Source organism: Agelaius tricolor, unplaced genomic scaffold (assembly GCF_023055355.1).
Source record: "Agelaius tricolor isolate 1412-34295 unplaced genomic scaffold, bAgeTri1.0.p SCAF_61, whole genome shotgun sequence".
NCBI lineage: Eukaryota > Metazoa > Chordata > Aves > Passeriformes > Icteridae > Agelaius > Agelaius tricolor.
In genome coordinates, this window is record NW_027269321.1 from 987,790 (window position 1) to 1,007,994 (window position 20,205).

General features: G+C 53.9%; 3 protein-coding genes and 1 pseudogene across 4 annotated transcripts in view; 2 read left to right on the forward strand and 2 right to left on the reverse strand.

The window, feature by feature from the left end:
* LOC139605219 (zinc finger protein 3-like) overlaps positions 1-20,205 on the reverse strand; it is a 310,784-nt gene that overhangs the window by 261,135 nt on the left and 29,444 nt on the right. The window lies entirely within an intron of this gene.
* LOC139605191 (zinc finger protein 420-like) overlaps positions 1-20,205 on the reverse strand; it is a 151,089-nt pseudogene that overhangs the window by 101,956 nt on the left and 28,928 nt on the right.
* LOC139605192 (zinc finger protein 418-like) overlaps positions 1-20,205 on the forward strand; it is a 118,717-nt gene that overhangs the window by 49,410 nt on the left and 49,102 nt on the right. The window lies entirely within an intron of this gene.
* Positions 12,200-13,164, forward strand: LOC139605221 (zinc finger protein 436-like). Its single transcript, XM_071456574.1, has one exon. It carries the CDS (start codon positions 12,319-12,321, stop codon positions 13,057-13,059), a length of 741 nt encoding a protein of 246 aa, XP_071312675.1. The 5' UTR covers positions 12,200-12,318; the 3' UTR covers positions 13,060-13,164.

Consider the following 20,205-nt stretch of genomic DNA (forward strand, 5'->3'; position numbering starts at 1 on the left):
ATGAACATTAAAGCAGTGGATTTAGATTGGTTCAGACTAGGTAAAGTTTAGGAAAAATCGAGTAAAACTGACATGTCATGGAATGATGTTTTCTGCACAGCCGGGCTATGTGTGGATGAAAGTATTTCTGTTGCACATCCTGGCCAGAACCAAGTAATGCCTTGACTCTCTCGCACTAAAGAGATTCTTGGAGAGTTTTTGTTTTCCCTACAGTTTCAGTGATAAGATTACAACATGAGAAACATTTTTTATAATAATCCTACTTTATATTGTCAGGTAGGTTTGGGACAGAAGGGTGAGAATCAATTTTTGGTCTGGGTTTTTCCATGTTCGCCTTTATGTTGCATTTTGCAAAATTGAAGAGCTTTAACCGTGATACTTTTAACTCTTAAATAGTTAATGCTTTTTTTAAAAAAAGCAGGGTGAAGCTGCAAAGGGAAACAGCAAATGGAGAATGTTGGGAAAACTTTACTATAAATAAATGGGGGGGAATTGAGATGAGGGACTACATTTTGTTCGTCATGAAAAAGAGACCAGTGTGTTACAAGAGTTGTCTGCTGACTATTTCTGTACTACTTCATGAGATATGAGCTACAAGGATACCAGGGAAGGGGTTGCAGGAGCCCACACATAGTCCCACCCAGCAAATGGTACAAACAGATAACTCACAGAAATAACGACCAGGGAAAGGCTGGGGAAAGGGCAGGGGCAGATTAACACCCAGCAGGGAAACCTTTCCCGCTGACAAATGGTACAAGCAGATAACTCACAGAGATAATGACCAGGGAAAAGCTGGGGAAGGGGCAGGGGCAGATAAACAGTCTGCAAGGCAGGATATTTGCTTGCTTAAGCTTGATAGGGCACAGTTTGCAAGGCAGGACATTTGCTTGCTTAAGCTTGATAGGGCACATATTGCATTAATCATAAGATTTTGGTAATTTTCCACAGAGAAGTCACCAAATAAGGACATAGGGTGAAGAAGACGCGGCTGAGGAAGACTCTGCAGCCTTTATCACCGACCACCAGGAGACAGAAGGATGACCCCCTAGCAACAACCAGCGCAGGCGCAGAGAACTCCGAGATAACATGGACTCCTGAAGGATGGAGAGGATAAAAGGACTGAATCAGAAACTAGTTGGTGCGGCAGTAGGTGGAGCGGAGACTCCCCTGTCGCCCAGCGCTGAGCCTTTGCTTATGTAGTATAACTGCTTCAATAATTAATAAATTCTTTGATTGGAAATTACTCGTTTTGAGTCAATTTTATAACAATGGGGTGTCCAGGGGGTCCCTGTGCCCAGGAAAGGGGGTGCACGGGCCCCGGTGTTGAGGAAGGTGGTGGGTGCGGGCTGTGGAAGGCAGGAGTGGGGGTCCAGGGGGTGCTGGGGTCAAGGAAAAGCGGGGGCTGGGGTGTCTGAGAGGGGGAGGGCCGGGAAAGGGGGTGCGGGGGGGCATTGGTGCTGCATGAGGGGGTGCAGGAGGGTCCCCGTGCTGGATAAGGGGGTGCAGGGGGGGTCCCTGTGCCTGAGAACGGAGGGTTTGGGAGGGTTCCAGTCTCGGATATGGGGGTGCACGGCGGTCCTGGTGCAGTGGAATGGGAGTTCAGGGGGTCCTGGTGCTGTATAAGGGGATGCAGTGGGGTCCCGGTGCCCAGGAATGGGGGTTCAGGGGTGCCGGTGCCAGATAATGGCCTGGCTGGGATCTGGTGCTGGGAAAAGGGGTGCAGGGGGTCCCAGGGCCAGATAACAGGATGCACTGGGGTCCCGGTGCCCAGGAATGGGGTTCTGGGGGGTTCCATTCCCGAGTTCCGGGGTTCAAGGGGTCCTGGTGCCTGAAAATTGAGGTTCAGGGGGTCCTGGTGCCGGATAAGGGGATGTAGTGGATCCCGGTGCCCAGAAATTGGGGTTCAGGGCGGTTTCCCTGCCCGGGAATGGGGGCTCAGGGGGTTCCAGGCTGCAGATAAGGGGGTGCAGGGGTTATCGGGGCTGAGGAAGGGGGTACAGGGGGGGTCCCAGTGCCCCAAAATGAACGTTCAAGGGGGGTCTCTTGACCCCCTGGAACCCCAGGGGACCCTCCGGGATCCCCTGGAACCCCTTCCAGGAAGTGCCGGGAATGAGGAACTGGGGGGACACCGAAATTTGGGAGATCTGGGGGTCCAAAAGCCGAGGAAAAGGGCGGGTCTGGGGTCTGGGAAGGACGAGGTGGCCGGGAATGGGCGTGCAGGGCGTTCCAGAGCACTGACGGGGGTGTGGGGGGATCCTAGGCCCGGATTAGGGGGGGCAGGGGGGTCCCAGTGCCCAAAAATTGGGGTGCAGGGGGTTCCCGTGCCAGGGAATGCGGGTTCGGGGGGAGTTTCCTTCCAGGAATTCGGGATTCAAGGGGGGTCCCGGTGGCCGGGAATTGCGGTTCCGGGGGCGTCGGTGACCAGAAATGGGGATTCAGGGGGGTCCTGGGGCCACATGAGGGGGTACAGGGCGGTGCCAATGCTGGGCAAGGGGGTACAGGGGGGTCCCTGTGCCCAGAAATGGGCGCTCAAGGGGGTCCGCGTGCTCAGGAATGGGGGTTCAGGGGGGTCCCGGAGCTGAAAAAGGGTGCTGAGGGGGTCACAGGACCGAAAATGGGGGTTCAGGGGAGTCCCGGTACCCGGGAATGGAGGTTTAGGGAGTTCCCGGGGCCCAGGAATTGCGGTTCAGGGGGGTCCCGGTGAACAGAAATGGAGGTTCAGGGGATCTCGGTGCCAGATGAGGGGGTACAGGGGGGTCCCGGTGCTGGGGAAGTGGAGTGAGGGGGGGTGACATGACCCAAAATGGGGGTTCAGGAGGGTTCCCCTGCCCGGGAATGGAGGTTTAGAGGGTTCCCCTGCCCGGGAATGGAAGATCAAGGGGGTCCCGGTGCCCGGGAATTGCGGTTCAGGGGGGTCCCGGTTTCGGGGGGTCCCACTCACCTTTGGTCGCGGCCCCCGGGTCCCCCAGGAGCCCCAGGAGCCCCCGGAGCACCCCCAGCCCCAGCGCTGGGGCCATCGCAGCCGTCCCCGATCGCGGCTGCAGAGACGCGAAAGCCAAAGTGCCCGAGGGAGCGCGGGGGGAGGGGGAAAGGGCGAATTCCAGGGAATTCACCTGGATCCCCTCCTGGCACCCCTCTGGATCCCTCGGCGATCCGTCTGGGACCCTCCAGGGCCGCGCCCTGCGGGACCCCCGGGCCGGGCTCTGCTGAACTCCCGGCCCTGCGCTCAAACTCTGCCCGGACCCCGCTGGGCTCGGCCCAAAGCCGGGCAAGCAGCGGGAGCAGCGGAGCCAATTTTTGCTGCGGGTGCGGGTCCCACCCCCGGCGGAGCAGGGCTGGGCGCTGGGACCCGATCCCTGATTCCCAATCTCCTTCTCTCTCGCTCTCTCTCTGCTGTTCTCTCCCTTTCCTTTGGGGGATCATAAATCCCAGAGCGGCCGCAGAGCCCCGTGCCCAGGCCGGGTTTCCCAGCAAAGGGAGGCTGGGGCTGAGGTGCCCCGGGCTGGCCGGGAATGGGGGCCCGGGGCTCCCTGGGCTCACGGAAATGGGGGATCCAGGGGCTGGGAGAGGAGGATACCCGGGAAAGGGGGTGCAGGGGGGTGTTGGTGCAGGATAAGGGGGTGCAGGGGGGGGTCCCAGTGCCGGGAATGGGGTTGGGAGGGGGGGGTGGGCAGCAGCTGCTGGAGAGAGACTGGGACAGACTGGAATGGACTGGGACAGACTGGGAAAAGAACCCACTGGGAGCAGAACTGAGGCAGCAGAGATCATACTGGGATATACTGGGACCACACTGAGGGCTACTGGGAACATGCAGGGGACAATTGAGATTGGACTGGGAGGGACTGGGAATGGTTTGGATCATCCTGGGACTGACTGGAATCATACTGGGAGTGATCAGATCTGTAGTAGGGGTGAAGAGGAGAAACTGGAATAATGCAGGGAGCAACTGGGATCATACTGGGAGCAGCTGCCCCATGCTGGGGTCATACTGGGATCATACTGGGACTGATGGGGTGACACTTGGAGTGACTGGCATAGTACTGGGAGTGTCTGGGAGTAACTGGGATCAAACTGGAGGTGACTGGACTTATACTGGGAGCAACTGGGACCACAGCGGGGGCAAATGGCATCGGGTAAGGTGTGACCGGGCTCATCCTGGAAGTGCCTGGGGCCACACTGGGCTCTTCCTGAGAGGGACTGAGAGTGAAAGGAACCATACAGGGCATGACTGGGAGCCGCTGGGACCGTGTCGGGGGCAACTGGGATCCTACCGGGAGTGATTTGGACCATACTGGGAGTGACCGGGAGCCACCGGTGAGGCGGCGGCGGAGCTGGGAGGCGGCCGCAGCGCAGGTGGGAGCCGCGCTGGGTTGTGCGGGGGCTCGGGGCTCGCTGCGGGCCTCGGGGGCGGCAGGGGGCTCAGGCGGGTTCCTTGTGCCGTGTCCGGCCCGTGGTGCCGCTGCCGTGAGGGCGCTGCGGGAGCGGCTGCCCGCGGTCTCCTTGCGGCCGCTGCCTCGGCAGGAGCCGCTGCCGGAGCAGCGCTGGCTCGGCCCGGTTCCTGTGGCTGGCACAGGGGCGGCTGCCCCGTGCCCGCGGCTGTGCGGGGAAATTCACGTGGCCGGAGGTTTCTGTGCCCCGAGGAGACAGAGGAGTCCTGTACAAGTGACTTTATTGCTGAGCAGAGGGAGAGGCCGTGGCGCATTTGCCGTGCGCTCGCTGCCATTGTTGTAGTTCGCAGCCTCCTTTTTATCCTCATTTTCCCGGCTCATCTCCCTCTCCCTTTGCCCACTGGCTGAGGTACTTGGAAGGTTCAGACCTCCCGATCTGCCAACTGCACGTCCTCGTTAATGTGCACCCCCACTTTTGTAGAACAGCCGATATTCACGGCTCTGTTAAGTCTTTTTTGTTCTCGACGTTCAGGAATTTAGCGGGACTTTCTGCGAGCAGCAGTCCATGTTAATTAATAACATTTATTGAAGCTGGTGGTTTCGCCCCTTACTTCCTTATCTACAAGCCCCTGGCCCCTCGCTCAGCTGCTGAATGAGCTGCACTCTCAAGGTGTGGAGCATGGTAAAAAGGTGAGAGGTGCTGTAGCACATCAGAGCAGAAGCAGCATTCGTTTAACCCATGGTCTGCCAGGGAACCACAAAACCATGTCCCATTCCCATCCTTTCCACGTTTGGACTGGTACATGAGCTGCTTTTTTGTTTCCTTTGTTATCTGTTTCACCACTTTGGCTTTGTCATCTATTTGCCAAGACCAGTTTGAGTCATTTGATTTTCCACAAACTCCTCTTTTCTCTGCTAACAGATGATCTGATCCCATCCCATGGTGAAATGTTGTGTTCCTCATTTCAGTGGATTGCTCAGCAGGAAGGTCAGGAGCTGGAGCTGTCTGGTTGGTTATTCCGAGGACAGCTTGTAATCTAATGGTGCCATTGAAATGAGAAATGGGTTCTGTGGCTCCTGATATGAATTGGTTTGGGTTCCCAGGGGCTGGTCCATGGTGTTGTAGGATTTGTTCTGCTGGCCGTTCATCTTCTCCCCATTTTTGGCCGCTCTCTCCAGCCAGGGCTGCATCAATTGACCATTTGTCTCTAATTAAGTCATCAAATACTTGGATTCCCAACTGATTTCCCGGAACTTGTGGTAGCAAGAACATCTCAGTGCTCTAATCCACCCTATATAACACAGACAGTGACAGCACACGTTGGAGTGGGCAGAGGGATGATTCCCCCCCATTTATTTATAGTGAAGTTTTCCCAACATTCTCCATTTGCTGTTTCCCTGTGCAGCTTCACCCGTTTCTGTTGCAGGGTCAGATATCCTCACCCCGGGCTCTGCCTTGAGCTGTGCAAATTCCATCAGTGCAAGCAGGCAGAGCTCGGGGTGAGGGGCAGGGGGAACCAGCCCAATTCCTGCCCCAGGCAAGAGACCCAGGTACATTGGCCAGGCTTTGCCCAGCAGGGTTCATTTGCATTCCTAAAGCTCCTCTCCTGGCTGACTAGAACCAAAGCTTCTCTTCCAGGGCTGCCATCTGCTGAGTCACATGTGGCCCCCGGAATCTGCTTTTTTAAAAAAAAGTATTAACTATTTAAGAGTTAAAAGTATCACGGTTAAAGTTCTTCAATTTTGCAAAATGCAACATAAAGGCAAACATGGAAAAACCCAGAGCAAAAATTGATTCTCACCCTTCTGTCCCAAACCTACCTGACAATATCAAGTAGGATTATTATAAAAAATGTTTCTCATGTTGTAATCTTATCACTGAAACTGTAGGGAAAACAAAAACTCTCCAAGAATCTCTTTCGTGTGAGAGAGTCAAGGCATTGCTTGGTTCTGGCCAGGATGGGCAACAGAAATACTTTCATCCACACATAGCCCGGCTGTGCAGAAAAAATCATTCCATGACATGTCAGTTTTACTCGATTTTTCCTAAACTTGACGTAGTCTGAACCAATCTAAATCCACTGCTTTAATGTTCATTGCTTCCAAGTCGTGTAAGTTTTTAGTGTTTGGTTTCCTATTAGACTCGGATTTCTTCCCCTCTGCTGTGAATTCCGCCCACACTCCTGGATTTCCTTCTCAGCCTTTTCCAGACCAGGTGTCTCCAGCTGTGCCGGGGGCAGTGTCTGGGGTAGCTGTTGGTTGCTGTTTGCTGCGGGGCGTTGATGTTTTGTTGCTGGTCGTTATCTCTGTGGGTGTCTTTTGGGCTATTCCCAGTCTGTTCGGATGTTAAACTCGTCTCCATTGAGTGGTGGAGATGAGTTTAACATCCGAACAGACTGGGAACCCCTTAAATAAAACCTTTAAAATTTCTTTCCCAAAGGCAAACCTTTGAGTAGAGAAACCTTTCTGAGCAGAGAAATAAGATTTAAAAGAAGCAGGATGGGTACATTTTGCAGCAGTGCAGTCGCAGGCAGCCCAGAGTGTGGGTGTGAGTGAGCCCCAGGGTGGAATTGTGCCGCGGTGCTCCCCAGCAGCTGTGGCAGTGCAGGCCCAGCCAGCGCTGGAGCTGCAGCAGCGGCAGCGAGGCTTGGCCGCAGTGGCTGGAGGTGCCAGGGGAGGGTGGCCAGGATTCCCGAGGGTTTGAGCAGAGGATCTGTGGGCAGGCCCAGGGGCTTGGCCCGCTGTGGAGCCCTGGCTGCTGCTGCGTTGCCTTCAGGGCAGGCTCAGTGGGGCTCCCATGGTCCTGCTGCAGGCGGGAAGTGCAAATCTCCGGGGCTTCAGAGCCCCTGAGGCCAGGCTGAGGGGTCCCCCCGTGCTCAGCTGTGCTGGCGGCTGTTTCTGGCCTCAGGGACACTTGGCGTGGGCCCCTTGGCCACCAGTGGTGCTGCTTTGCACTCCTTAGGCAGGAGCCGATGGCCTGGCTGGGTGTTGGCAACAGCAAAGTCCCAGGGCAGGCTCTGTGCCAGCCCAGCTTCCTGGGGGAGAGATTCCACAGGAGACAGGATCCTGGCTACAGCCTGCCTTACATTTACATCCCTTATTTCCACCCTGCACTAGGTGGAGAATTGCCCAGGTAAGGAATTCCAGACATGAATTCCAAGGGAGATAATTGAATATCTGCCTTGGCTCTGGCTCTTTTTCTTGCCAAGGCCAATGGCAAAAGCTGTACCCATGGCATCTTGGTTTCCATCTCCGGCTTCCAAAGGTGTTTCTTTATTTCCCCATTCATTCTTTCTACCCAACCCGAGCTCTGGGCTTGCCAGGGGTTATGGAGGTCCCATTGTATTCCTAAAGCTGCCATAACCCCCTGAAGGGTCTTTCCTGTAAAATGAGTTCCCCATCTGAATCTATTGCTCCCACAATCCATTATCTTTGAATTATTTGTTTTAGCAATAGGTTAATAAGTGATCCAGTGCTTGCTGAAGCAGTCAGAATTGCTTTTGCCCCCCCTGTTAGGTGCCATGGTGTCAGCAGAAGATATTGAAGCCTTCCTGCTCAGGGCATTTCAGTGCCAGGCTCTTACAAGCACCCACAGCTCCGCGGGTTGAGCTGAGCATGGGGCGGTGACCTGCGCTTTGTCTGATTCCCCTTCCTTAATAACAGCCTGTCTTGTAGCTCTTTTCCCTTCTGCTGCCCTTGCAGAGCCATCCACAAACACATTGTCTCCCTCAGGCCAGGGAATGTCCCATCAATCTCTCCCAGCCTGGCTCGGGAGCTCTGTCCCTTGAGTGCAGTCCTGGGTTCCTTGCCAGCCCCTCTCCAGGCTGTTCAAACAGGAGGCTGGGTTAAACCCTTGCCCTGTCCTCAGTTCTGAATCCTCCTGTGCCACTGAACAAGTTTCATACTGTAATCACCGAGCCCTGCTCATCCATTGAGAGGCTCTTTTGGTTGTCAAAGCTTTAACTTGATGCCAGACTTGAACTCTAGGAGATCCTCCTGTTGTCATCAGTTTTCAGGCTCTGCTCCCACGGAAGCTGTGGCTGCACAATTCTGCAGACAATGAGGCTGCTCTCTGGCCACTGGGTTAAACATTTTAGCACAAGAATTCCTTTGGCAAGACCCTGTTTAACGTCCACCTATAATTCAAATTCTTTTTCCCTGTCTGGAAGGCCCAGGCCACTCGCCTCAGTTAATCTTAATTTTAACACTTGAAAATTCTGTGTTTCCTCCTTGTGTCCATCCATCCAGTTTGTTGACTGGCAAGATAGGAGTGTTGTAGGGAGACACCCTTGGCTCCAAAAGCCCTGCCTTTAACAGGGACTCAATACCAGGCTGTAAGCCCTTCCTTCCCTCTCTTGGAACAGGGTAGTGCTTGTCCTGGTTGCTTTAATTTGTAGAGGCTCCATATCTAATTTTCTGTATTTCCCTGGGGCTGCCCACACTTCTGGGTTCACTTCAGCATAGGCCTTGTCAGACTTTTGACACAGAGGTACAACAGAACTGGCCTCTGTATCCCTTTTTACAGTATTAAAATCCAGCTCTCAAACTCCTTCCTAGTTAATTACAATCACAGGAGGAAGAAAAAGAAATTCATTTATTTCAAACCTATCCCCCACAGCTTCTAATAGTGGTTGAACAAATCATACCTGCTCATCTTTCCCTCTCATTCCCTTAAAAATTAAAATATTCCTTTACTATTTTCCCCTTTAGGTCTAAGATTCAGAGCAGATTGAGAGGCCCCTGTGTCCATCAGAAAATGCCTCCTCTCAATGCAGACCGAGCTGAATGTTCTCAAGGGCTCCAGTGTGGAGGGTCCCTGGTGTGATGGGAGCTGTGTCAGCCCTGCCAATCCATGTCCATCACGGGCTGGACTTGCTGGTCCTGAGGGTGCTGCTGTCTCTGCTTGCAGTGTCCTTGTGCCCTGCAGCTGGAGCCCTGATTCCTTGCCAGGGGCTGTTTGGGTGGGCTGTGCCCTGCCGAGGAGGGCAATGCCTCTGCCGGGTGCTTGTGGCCGAGCCGTGCCCTGGGTGCTGGGGCCCCCTTGGGCCCTGGGGCTGATCCCTCAGGGGCTGTAGGAGCTCTGCCCTGGCCTTTGCCTTCAGCTTGGCCTTTTGCTGCTCCCTTCTTGCATTCACCTGCTGGGCCTTTGTGCCCAAGTGCTGCAGGGCCTTCTTCTGCCCCTCCTGCAGCCCCCCTCAGTGCCTGGGGGTGCTTGTCTTGCTTTACAAGACAGTGTCTGCTTGGGAAGGCAGAAAAAGCCTCTCTTGGAATGGAGAATGCAAACCCCCTCCCTCTTAATTTTTAGGATAGTGAAATCAAGGGGCTCTCAGGCAAAGATATGGGATTAGGAATAACGGTTCTTTACTAGTGTGTATAATATAATAATAGTAGTGTGTATCAACAGCTCCGGCAGTGCCAACAAACAGAGCCCGGAGCCGGTCCCGGCCTTTCGGCCGCGGCGCTTTCCCCTTGGGTGCAGTTCCGGGCACGGCCGGCAGGGGCGCCGGTGGCTCCCGCGGGGCGGGGCAGCGCATCCCTGCCATGGGAACCTCTCTTAACGGCAATAGAGCAATCCCTTCATCTAACTCTTTCACTTTTTTACCTTCTGTAGCCTTTCTCCCGTGTTTTGAGAATGAATTTGGAGAGGGCTGCCTTTTAACTGAGCTCCTAGTGTTTTGATAAGGTGCTTCCTGTAGAGAGAGGGAGTTTCCCTGAACAGCCGGAGCTGTGGTTACCAAGGGGACGTAACTCAGAGCAGGAGGGGTCAGGGGAGGATATCCCGCCGAGGCTCGGTCGGAGTGTGGGCAGGGTCTGCTGCCGGAATCGCCAGAGGGGGATCTTCCCGTGGAGGCCGAGCCGGAGCGTGGGCAGCCCCCACATGGCTTCTGGCGGCTGATCCGGCAGCTCCCGGCAGAGAAAAGGCAGGTGGGAGACCCCGGCAGCAGCAGCGGCGCTGCCCAGCGCAGCTGGCACGGGCAGGGCAGCCGGGGATGGGATGGCTGGGACCCGCCCTCGGTGCGGTCGGCGCGGTGACCTCGGCCCACGCGGCAGGACAGAGCAACCCCATCTTGCCCAGCATGGCCGGCAGAGCGGCCGCGGGCCGGGCAGTGGGGCCAGGGCACACAAATTCACCGCCAGCGCCGGGGCAGGTGGAGCTGCCCTGGGCAGTGAGCCCGCACCTGGGATGGAAACCGGGGCAGGCGGAGCTGAGGCGGGCAGCGAGCCGGGACCCGGGACAGGCGCCTCGGCCGCCAACGGAGGGGGCAAGAGCTGCAGAGGATCCCACTCTCTTTCTGACGTTTCCTCTTGTTCCCCTCCCTTTCATTTCCCCTTTTTATTTTCTTGGTTTTTTCCTCGGGTGTTTCTGATACTTCAAAGATTTTTATTCTCCTAAAATCTCCTGTCTAACATATGGCATATTCTCTTTCTTCTAGATTAAATGGGTTTTTTTCCAAATAAATCCAGAACCTAACAAATCTAAACTTCTGCTTGGATATTTTGAAATGGTCGACGAGCTAACTCATGACCTCCTAATGTTGTTTTTCTCATCACCTTTTTATTTATCCTTTGGCAAATTAAGCATCTTTCAGTTACTTGCTTTGCTACACCAAAAATCCCAGTGCACCCAAAATTCCTTAAGAAATGATCACACAAAGCTTGAGTACGCCAGTGGGGTTTCTGATGCACGTCTTCTAATATTTTCCTAGTAAGCACATTTTATTAAGTAATTGTCTTCCATGTAGAAGTTTCTATTTCCCTGATTTATCTTGTTCATTTCCTATCTTGTTTAATTCTTTTTTCTCGGCTTCCCTAAACTTTGGAATTTCCAGTTTTTCCTCGTTTGGAGTTAATATTAACATAACTCTTTCAGCTCCATTTTCTGCTGCATCCTTAGCTTTGTGATCTGCCCCCAGTTTGCCCAGTTTGCCTCTCCTTTGGCCCGGGCCGGGTTCCCCCCGCCCGCAGCGGCTGGGAGCAGCCGAGAGCCCCGCGCTGCCCATGCCGACCTGGCCCGGCTCCATGGCCGCTGCTGCCGCGGGCTGCGAGGGCTGCGGGAACGGGGCACCGAGGGTGTGGCTGCTGCTGGGGGAGGAGGAGGAGGGAGGGAAGGGCAGGGATGGAGGGGGAGGAGGAGGCGGGTAAGGCGGGAGGAGGGGGAGAAGGAATGGAAGGGGCGGGATGGAAGAGGAGACAGAGGTGGGGATAACACAGAGGAGGAGGAGGAGGAGGGGGGATGGAAGAGGAGGAGCGGGAGGAGAAAGAGCAGTGAAGGAGGCGGGGTTAGGGGGGAGGAGGAGAAGGAGGTGGAGATAGGACAGAGCAGGAGCGGGAGGAAGAGGAAGAGGAGGGACCAGGGCGGATCAAGGCTGAGCTGCGGGAGCCACGCGGTCTCGATCCCTGCCTGAATTCGCAGCCCCCACCTGTGGGATCATCACCCCCCCCATGGCGCAGGTGAGCGGGGAGGGGGAGCCCGGCCCGGATATCCCGGGGGGTCCCTGGGTTGGGTTTTTGGGGGGATGTTTGGAGAATGAAGAAGTCCAAGGCTGAGCGGAAAAGGCCCCTCGGGGGGACATCGGGGGGTGGCGGTGGCGGCTGCCGGCAGAGGCAGCCTGGAGGAGCAGAGCCCTGTGTCCCCCAGGAGGCCAAAGTGGGGAGGCCAGAGAGGGGGGAGCGCCGCCATTGGCGGGAGCCTCAAGAGCCTGGAGAGGGGCAGGGGGGACTCCTTGGAGCCGCTGCAGCCCAGAGCAGAGAATGAGGGGAGAAGGGAGCCCGGGAGCCCAAACAGCCCCAGCATCCTGAAATGGGGAGAGCCAAGAGGGGGCAGTGCGTCCCCAGAGACGGCCTGGGGGGATCTCGTTGCCCTTGCCTGTGGCACGGAGGCAAATCCCATGCTGTCCTTGTCCTTCCTCGCCCAGAGCAGGAGCTGAGCATGGAGAGCAGGGAGGACAAATGCCCACGGCAGAACCTGGTGGCAGAGGCCGTTTTGAGCGGCTCCACGGCGCAGGAAGCCAACGGGGAGGAAAAGCCCCGGAGATGCTGCACGAGGAGGGGCTGCAAACGCAGATGGCGGGGATGTGAGGGGGAAAGAGCCAGCCTGGGCCGGGAAGGCGGCCAGAGATGGAGCCAGAGCTCAGAGCTGGTGCTCCATGAGCAGCTCCATGATGGGGAGAAGCCCCACACGTGCGGGGAGTGTGGGAAGAGCTTCAGGTCGAACTGCCACCTGATCAGGCACCAGAGGACCCACACAGGGGAGAGACCCTATGAGTGTTCCAAGTGTGGGAAGAGGTTTCAGACCAGCTCCCATCTCCTCCAGCACTATCAGAGTCACACAGAGGAGAGGCCCTTCCAATGCCCTGACTGCAGGAAGGGATTCAAGCACAACTCTGACCTCGTCAGGCACCGGCGCATCCACACAGGGGAGAGGCCCTACGAGTGTGATAAATGCAGGAAGAGGTTTCAGACCAGCTCCAATCTCCTCCTGCACTATCAGATTCACACAGAGGAGAGGCCATTCCGCTGCCCCGACTGTGGGAAGGGATTCAAGCTCAACTCCCACCTTGTCACCCACCGGCGCATCCACACAGGGGAGAGGCCCTACGAGTGTCCCCAGTGTGGGAAGAGCTTCTCCAGGAGCTCTACCTTGACCCAACACCAACGGAGGCACCGGTAAGGGAAGCCCTGCGAGTGCCCCGAGTGCGGGAAGAGCTTCGTGCGCTGCTGCAGCTCCATCCCCCACTGGAGGAGGCACTTTGGGCACAGCCCTGGTCACTCACATTCCCTGTGATCTATGTTGGGAACACTCCTGGCTGCTTCTCCTTTGGTTTGGCCTGAATTTTTTTCTCTTTTCCATCTCTCTCTACTCCAAAAGCCAAGAGGGATTGATCTGTCACCTCAAAACCACTCTAATTCCACTGAAAATAACTGAATTTTAACCCAAAAAGGCTCAATCCTACCTAAAATTCCTTGTTCCCTCCTCAGAAAAACTCAGTCCCATGCCAAACTCTCCATTCCACAGCCACCAGGGTGAGATGGGGTTGGAAGGACATTGGGAGAAGTGGGATCTCAATTTGGAGCAATGGGATGGGGATTGTGTGGGATGTATTTGATAGCAAATAAAACTTTCAGAGTTACTGATTTCTGTCCCATTTATTTTCTGTCAGTTCTGTTTGCAGAGTGCCACCTTCTCAGCTGATTCAATTCCTATAAAAATCCCATGTTTTAAATCATCTATCCCAAACAATCCAAAAACCAATATTGAAATAAAACCACCCACACATAATTAATTTTTTAAAAATAATTTTAGTTTTTCAAGAGTACTTAAGGATGTTATTAAAGTTTAATTGTTTGTTTGAAATGTCTGAGAAATTATAGTGGTGTTTGGTTTTGTGTTTAGTATATTTGTAATATGAATTGTTTAACTAAGATGTGTTAGATTGATTGTTATTTTCTTTAGATTTTTTAATCTAAAAAAATTAGTCATAGAGTTAAAATTTTCAAAAGGTATTTCTTGATATATAATTTGTTTATTTATATGCATTGGTAATATTATAGTAATACTTATTTTTGGTTTGTGTTAAATCATAGTTGGAGTATTGTAAAGAAGTGTTGATTTTTTTTATTATAATTTATTTAATTTCAATTATTTTTTCTTTGTTTATAATTTTATTGCAATTTGTTGAGGGGATAGGAAGGAAGTTCAAGGGCAGGAACATTTTTTCCTTGCTGGGAACTGGAATTCCAGACCCTGGGAGTGTGTGCAGGACCCCACAGACTGGGATCAAATATGGGCTTGGATCCTTTGGATTGGGGCTGCACAGGCTGGGACCATATGGATCAGGACCACACAGACTGAGATCAATTGGACTGGGATCAAATATGGACTGGGACTGTTTTTTAAAGTAACTTTGTTATATAGTTTTTATTTCTGTTGTTAATTAAGCTCAGTGAAATAGCTGCTTGTGTTAAACTGCCTGCTTGGATGGGATAACATCCAATGCACCCAGGATGAGGACACCTGTACAGATCTGCCAACTATCAGCACTCCCCGTCTGAAGGCAGAGTGCACCAAGGCCCAAGACCTGGAGGTGATAAAGAGAAGGAGCCAAAACCACAGCCAAGAAACACACATGCTCTGAAAAGGCAGACCCAAGGAGGGGCCATGTAAAATCATTCCTGGAATATGTAAAGTAGTTGATGGATATGCATGAGGCTCTATGAATATGCACCAGGCTGATGTAAGGGGAAAGGTATTTCAGGGCAATGCAGATTCCTTGGTTGTGGTTTTAGTCCATTCTTATCACCTCCAGTTTTTGGGCTTTGGTCCACTCTGACTCTGAGAAATTGAGGTTTTGGGATTTTTAGTATGTTGTGGATGGAAGCAAAATGGAGGGCACAGTGTTTCCTGTGTTTCTTCTTCCTGGGTTTCTTCTTCATGCTTCTTCCTTCTTCTTCATGGGTTTGGGTGGCTTTTTGTAATTGGGCAGAAATTCCACATTGCAGGCTCTTTGGGATCAGTTATTGGGTTAAAAGGGAAAATAATCTAGGTGTCAGTTCTTAATTGGATAGTTTAGTCTTAAAAGACCTTGGAACAAGAGATTGTTGGCCATTTTGTGCCTTCTAATGAAAAGCTGCTGAACTCCCAGTAATGAGGCTGTTTTACAGATAAGAAATAATAAACACTTGAGTCTGAACATGAATTACTGTCTCAAGTGCCTTCAATCCAGAGCCAGTGAAACCAACAACTGGTACCCCACAGCTTGAGGTAGTGCCAAGGCAGAACTTGTCCATGCTCTTTTCCCCTGGTGATTTTCTACTGCCGTCCAGACTCTGATAGCAAAGCCGTGCTGGTGACAAAAGATTGACCTTGGCATCCTGGGGCACTTTCTGGGTGGGTGTTTGAATCTGCTTTTCCAGGCCTCGGGCTGAGCAGGGTGAGGCCGAGGCCTGGGCCCCTCCAGGCGGCGCCGGGAGCGCCCGGGGCAGCGGCGAGGGGCGGCCCTGAGGGGCGGCACAGGGGGCATTTCCCCCGAGCGGGCGGGCGGGCGGGCGGCGGGGAAAGGCGCCCTGGGCACAAGGGCAGGCACAAGGGCCCCGGCTCTCTGCAGTGCGGGCGGCCCAGCGCCGATCGCTGCTCCCGGAGCCGCTGCCAGGGCCGGGTCTCCTCCCCGCCGCTGACCCTGCACCTGCAGCGCTGCCTCCGCCTCTGCCGGGCTCCCCGGCACGGACGGCAAGGACGTGGACACGCTGCAGCAGGGGCCCAGCAGGGACACCCAGATGGTGCCGGGGCTGCAGCTCCTCTCCTGCAAGGAAAGGCTGACACAGCTCGGCTTCTTCAGCCTGGGAAAGAGACCCAGCCTTGATCCAGCTGTGGCCTTCCAGTACCTGAGGGCAACCCACAAGAAAGCTGGACAGGGACTTTGTACGGGGGCAGGCAAGGACAGGACAAGGGAGCATGGATCCAAATGGAGAGAGATTAGGTTTAGGTAAGGGATTTAGAAAAAAGACTCTCCTGGAACAGGTTGCCCAGAGAAGGTGGGCATGTCCCGTCCCTGACAGTGTTCAAGGCCAGGCTGCATGGAGCTCTAGACAAGCCGGTCCAGTGCAAGGGGTCCCCAGCCACAGCAGGGGGGTTGCAGCCATGGGATTTTCCAGATCCCTTCCAAGCCAAACCATGCCACGACTCCATGATTCTGGGATACTTCCCCTCCTCATCCTCTGGCAGAAAAAGAAACTTGGCCCCAAGTTCCACACTGCAGACCATGTCTTTTGGCAGCCTGCAACTGTGTCAACAGAGGATGAAAAGAGATGACATTACTGACACGATTTCCCTTTTCTACTTGAAAAGTAAATGCTCTGCTCCTGTCCACTCTGGCAAAATTGTCAGAGGAGGCAATTGTTCCCCATGAAAAGCTTGGTCTCATGCAAAGAGGAAAGAAGCCAGAAGCCAACAGTCTTCGTTATTGCTACATTGTTTTCTTTGGTTACTTCTCTAATAGGAATGACTTTGGAGTGTGATTTGTTTGTTTCTCTCTTTCGTTCCTGACGGCATCGCGGTCCCCCGGCAGCGCAAGGGCGCCCTTGTGCCCCTGCAGCTGGCGCTGCTGTGGATGGTGTCGCGGCCTGGCTTCCGCGGCGTCGCGCGGCTCCTGGACTGGTTTGAGGTGCCCGAGGGCTTCGTGCTGCTCATGGAGCGTCCACAGCGCTGTCAGCACCTCTGGTACTTCCTGCACGAGCGGCGGTTCCTGACGGAGCCCGTGGCGCGGGGGCTGTTCCGCCAGGTGCTGGAGGCCATGGGGCACTGCAGCAGCCGCGGCGTCCTGCACCGCCACATCAAGGCCGAGAACGTCCTCGTCGACCTGGCCACGGGCTGGGCGAAGCTCATCGACTTCGGCTGCGGCACGATCCTCCAGGACACGTTCTACACCCGGATGTCAGGTGAGCCCAAGCCGGGGCCCAGCTTCGCAGTGGAGTTCCCCCCTTGGCTGGCAGAGGGGGAAGAGGGAGGGAAGGAAGGAGGGAAGGAAGGAGGGGGAATCCATCTTCAGCCAGCTGCAGCCAGGTTGCTTTTTGGCAGGGCAGGGGCTGGCTGTTGTGGAACGGGAGCTGGCTGGGAGGGAGGGAGCAGCATGGGCCTGATGAGCTGCGCCCGTGTCCCATAGGAACGCTGGAGTACAGCCCACCGGAGTGGATCCTCTTTGGCTGCTACCATGGCCAGCCAGCCACCATCTGGTCCCTGGGCATCCTGCTCTATGAGCTGCTCTGTGGGCACCTTCCTTTCCACAGCAACGAGGACATCGTCCGGGGCCAGCTCTTCTTCCCACCCTGGGTGTCTCAAGGTGGGGATGCGCCTTCAAGGCACGAGGGGAAGAACGGGGTTGGGAGGGGCGGCTGGCACATAAGCATCCTGCTCTTGCAGCTGGTGAGGAGGTGGATCTCCTGGGCTTAGCTGGAGGAGGTGGCACCTGTGCCTCTGTGCTGGTGTCCTCTGCAAGAGAGGATCGATAGGAAGCTTTTGGCTGCAGCTCTGAGCACTCCTGGTGTGGCCTGGGCACTGTGGAATGTGGGAGAGCATGGACAGGAGCCTTGTCCCGCTGAGCTTTGTAGACAGTTGGCTGGCTGAGAAAGGTCACGTCAACATAATACCCCTGGTTAAGCAAGAAGGAGAGAAGTCTAGAAGTCAGCAGTCAGTGTCCATATAAGGCAAGGACATTATGCCCTTGATGCAACAACAGGACAGGGGAGAGGCTCTTTTGCCAAAAATATGAAGAATAGTTTCAACAGAATAACCACAAGAATGCAGAAGTAGGCATAGTTGGCCGATAAGTAACTAACCAATAATGAGCACTCCTTTGCCGATCCAACACAAACCCAAACTCCAGCCCTGGGATACCCTATAAAAACCCCACGGCCCTCCCTTTGCCCTGTCTTTCGGGGGTCAGAAATGGATTCTGGAGCTTTCTGAAACCCAGACCCCTCTCATTTGTTCCCGGCACCGGCAGCTGCAGCCTCCCTGGACACCATGAACTCTGGAGAATGGGGGCAGCCAGTGGGGACAGGTCCTGGACTGCAAGATAAGTGTGTGTTCTGTTTGCCATCTGTCAGTGGTGGGGCAGTTATCTTCTGTTCATTGGGCAGTTTCTCTCTTCCACAACCAATCCTCCCTGTGGGGAGGTGTGTTCCATTAGTAGGCCATTGATTATTAATTATTAATCTTCTGGTAATGGGCCACTGAGTGTCACTGCATGGCTGATTAAATGACATCATCGCATTGGGAGATGCTCCGCCCAGGGGGAGGAGCCAAGCATTCCTACCTGGATAGAATCTGAGATTTGGAACACTGTAGGCAGCCTTTTCCTCCTGGATTCCCAGAGGAGCAGCTGTCTTTCTTCTCCACGGGATTCCCAGAGGATCAGCCTTTTCCTCCTGGATTCCCAGAGGAGCAGCTGTCTTTCTTCTCCATGGGATTCCCAGAGGATCAGCCTTTTCCAACTGGATTCCCAGAGGAAGGAAGATTCCCAGGCCCATCTGCAGCAGCCCTGGACCTTCAGAGGAAAACTCCACCCTTCTCCAGGATCCCTGCTCCAACAGAGCCACACCTGGCACTGCAGGAGGGCTGCAGCCACCACTGAATGGGACTGCTGCCAGCACCCTGACCCACAGGGTGTCAGGCCCTGTTCTGACTCTGTCAGTGGGGTTTTTTTCGTCTGTACTACTGCATTTATATTTTTAATTTTTCCTAAAAAAGAACTGTTATTCCTATTCCCATATCTTTGCCTGAAAGCTCCTTAATTTCAAAATTATAACAATTCAGAGGGAGGGGTTTACATTTTCCACTCCAGGAGAGGCTCCTGCCTTCCTTAGAGAGACCTGGCTTTTCAAACCAAGACAATAACAAAGTTACTTTAACACCACAGATAGAAAATGCATTTTAATCTCTGCAAAAAGCCAATATTATGTGTCCATAACAATAAACCTCTCGCTGAGTGATGGTAGATGTCAAAGTAACTTTGTTCTAAAGATATAGTTTTTATTTCTGTTGTTAATTAAGCTTAGTGAAATAGCTGCTTGTGTTAAACTGCCTGCTTGGATGGGATAACATCCAATGCACCCAGGATGAGGACACCTGTACAGATCTGCCAACTATCAGCACTCCCTGTCTGAAGTGAGCTACACTTTGGTAACATCTCATGTTTCATGCATGCAGTGGGTGACAAGATGATTTAAAATGCTAATGAAATAAACTAGAAAGATTTAAAAATGCTCATAAAATAAACAAGAAAGGTCATTTTTGTTCCTCAAAATAACAACAACAACAACAAGAAGTTCTGGTTTAATGAAAGGTGGAATCTGTTGCTCTTCAGAGCAAAGATTCATAGCTGGAATAAAGAGTGTTCAGCCCAGCTGTTTCTACTATGAGGCCGTATTTCATCCCCCCTGAAAGTCCTTCATGTTTGCACAGAAAACTGTCCCTGCACAGCCCAATAAATTCCATCACTTCAGCTGGCCAAACAACCACTGTGGTCAAGTGGGGGCTGAGCAGCTTCCAGGATCCCAAGCAGCTTCAGAAGCTTCATTTTACACCTCCTCTTCTCCCAGTGAATACCCAGCACCACCATCACTGTGGACCCATAGCTATGGATCACTGGCCTGGCCAGCACAGGGCTAATGTTTGCATCAGCCAGGAGGAGCTGCTCTGCCTGCCTGTCTGTCTCAGCCTCAGCCCTGAGACCCCAAATGCCTCCATTCTGGCCCAATCCTTCCTGGTGCTGAGCATAAGAACTCGTGCAGACAAGAGCAGGGAGGGAATCTCCCCAGCCGTTTATCACCTCAGCAACAAGACCTTGGCACCAGGCTGTTATCTGTAGCAGAAAGCAGCAGCAGGAAGGAGACACCAGATCACCAGCCCCAGGCCATGGCCCTGGTGCTGTCCTTACCAGTGATCAGTGTCTGCAGCTCTCCAGGAGCTCAGGGAGCAGGGATGCTCCTCACCATCTCATCTTACCCATGCACCCAAAGCCACGGCCAGCTGTGTGCTCCTGCCCACCAGCACATGCCAAGGCACAGCGTGGGATTCTTGGGGAGGTGTCCTCTGCAGGGCCAGGAGCTGGACTTGGTGATCCTTGGGGGTCCTTTCCAGCCCAGGATATTTTGTGATTCTAAGGCTTTGGCCAGCCCAGGTTTCAGCCACCTCCCTGATCCAGGTGTGATTGACCCCAAACCAGATCTTGCCTCTGTCTACCCTCCAGTGCAAGGAACATGTTGCATCTACCCCAGCCCTGCTGCTTGTGTCTGATGGATCATGCTGACCTTTTCAACA

What these genes read in the sequence shown, in the direction of transcription:
- LOC139605221 (XM_071456574.1), top strand. Translation starts at nt 12,319, where the DNA reads ATGGAGAGCAGGGAGGACAAATGCCCACGGCAGAACCTGGTGGCAGAG.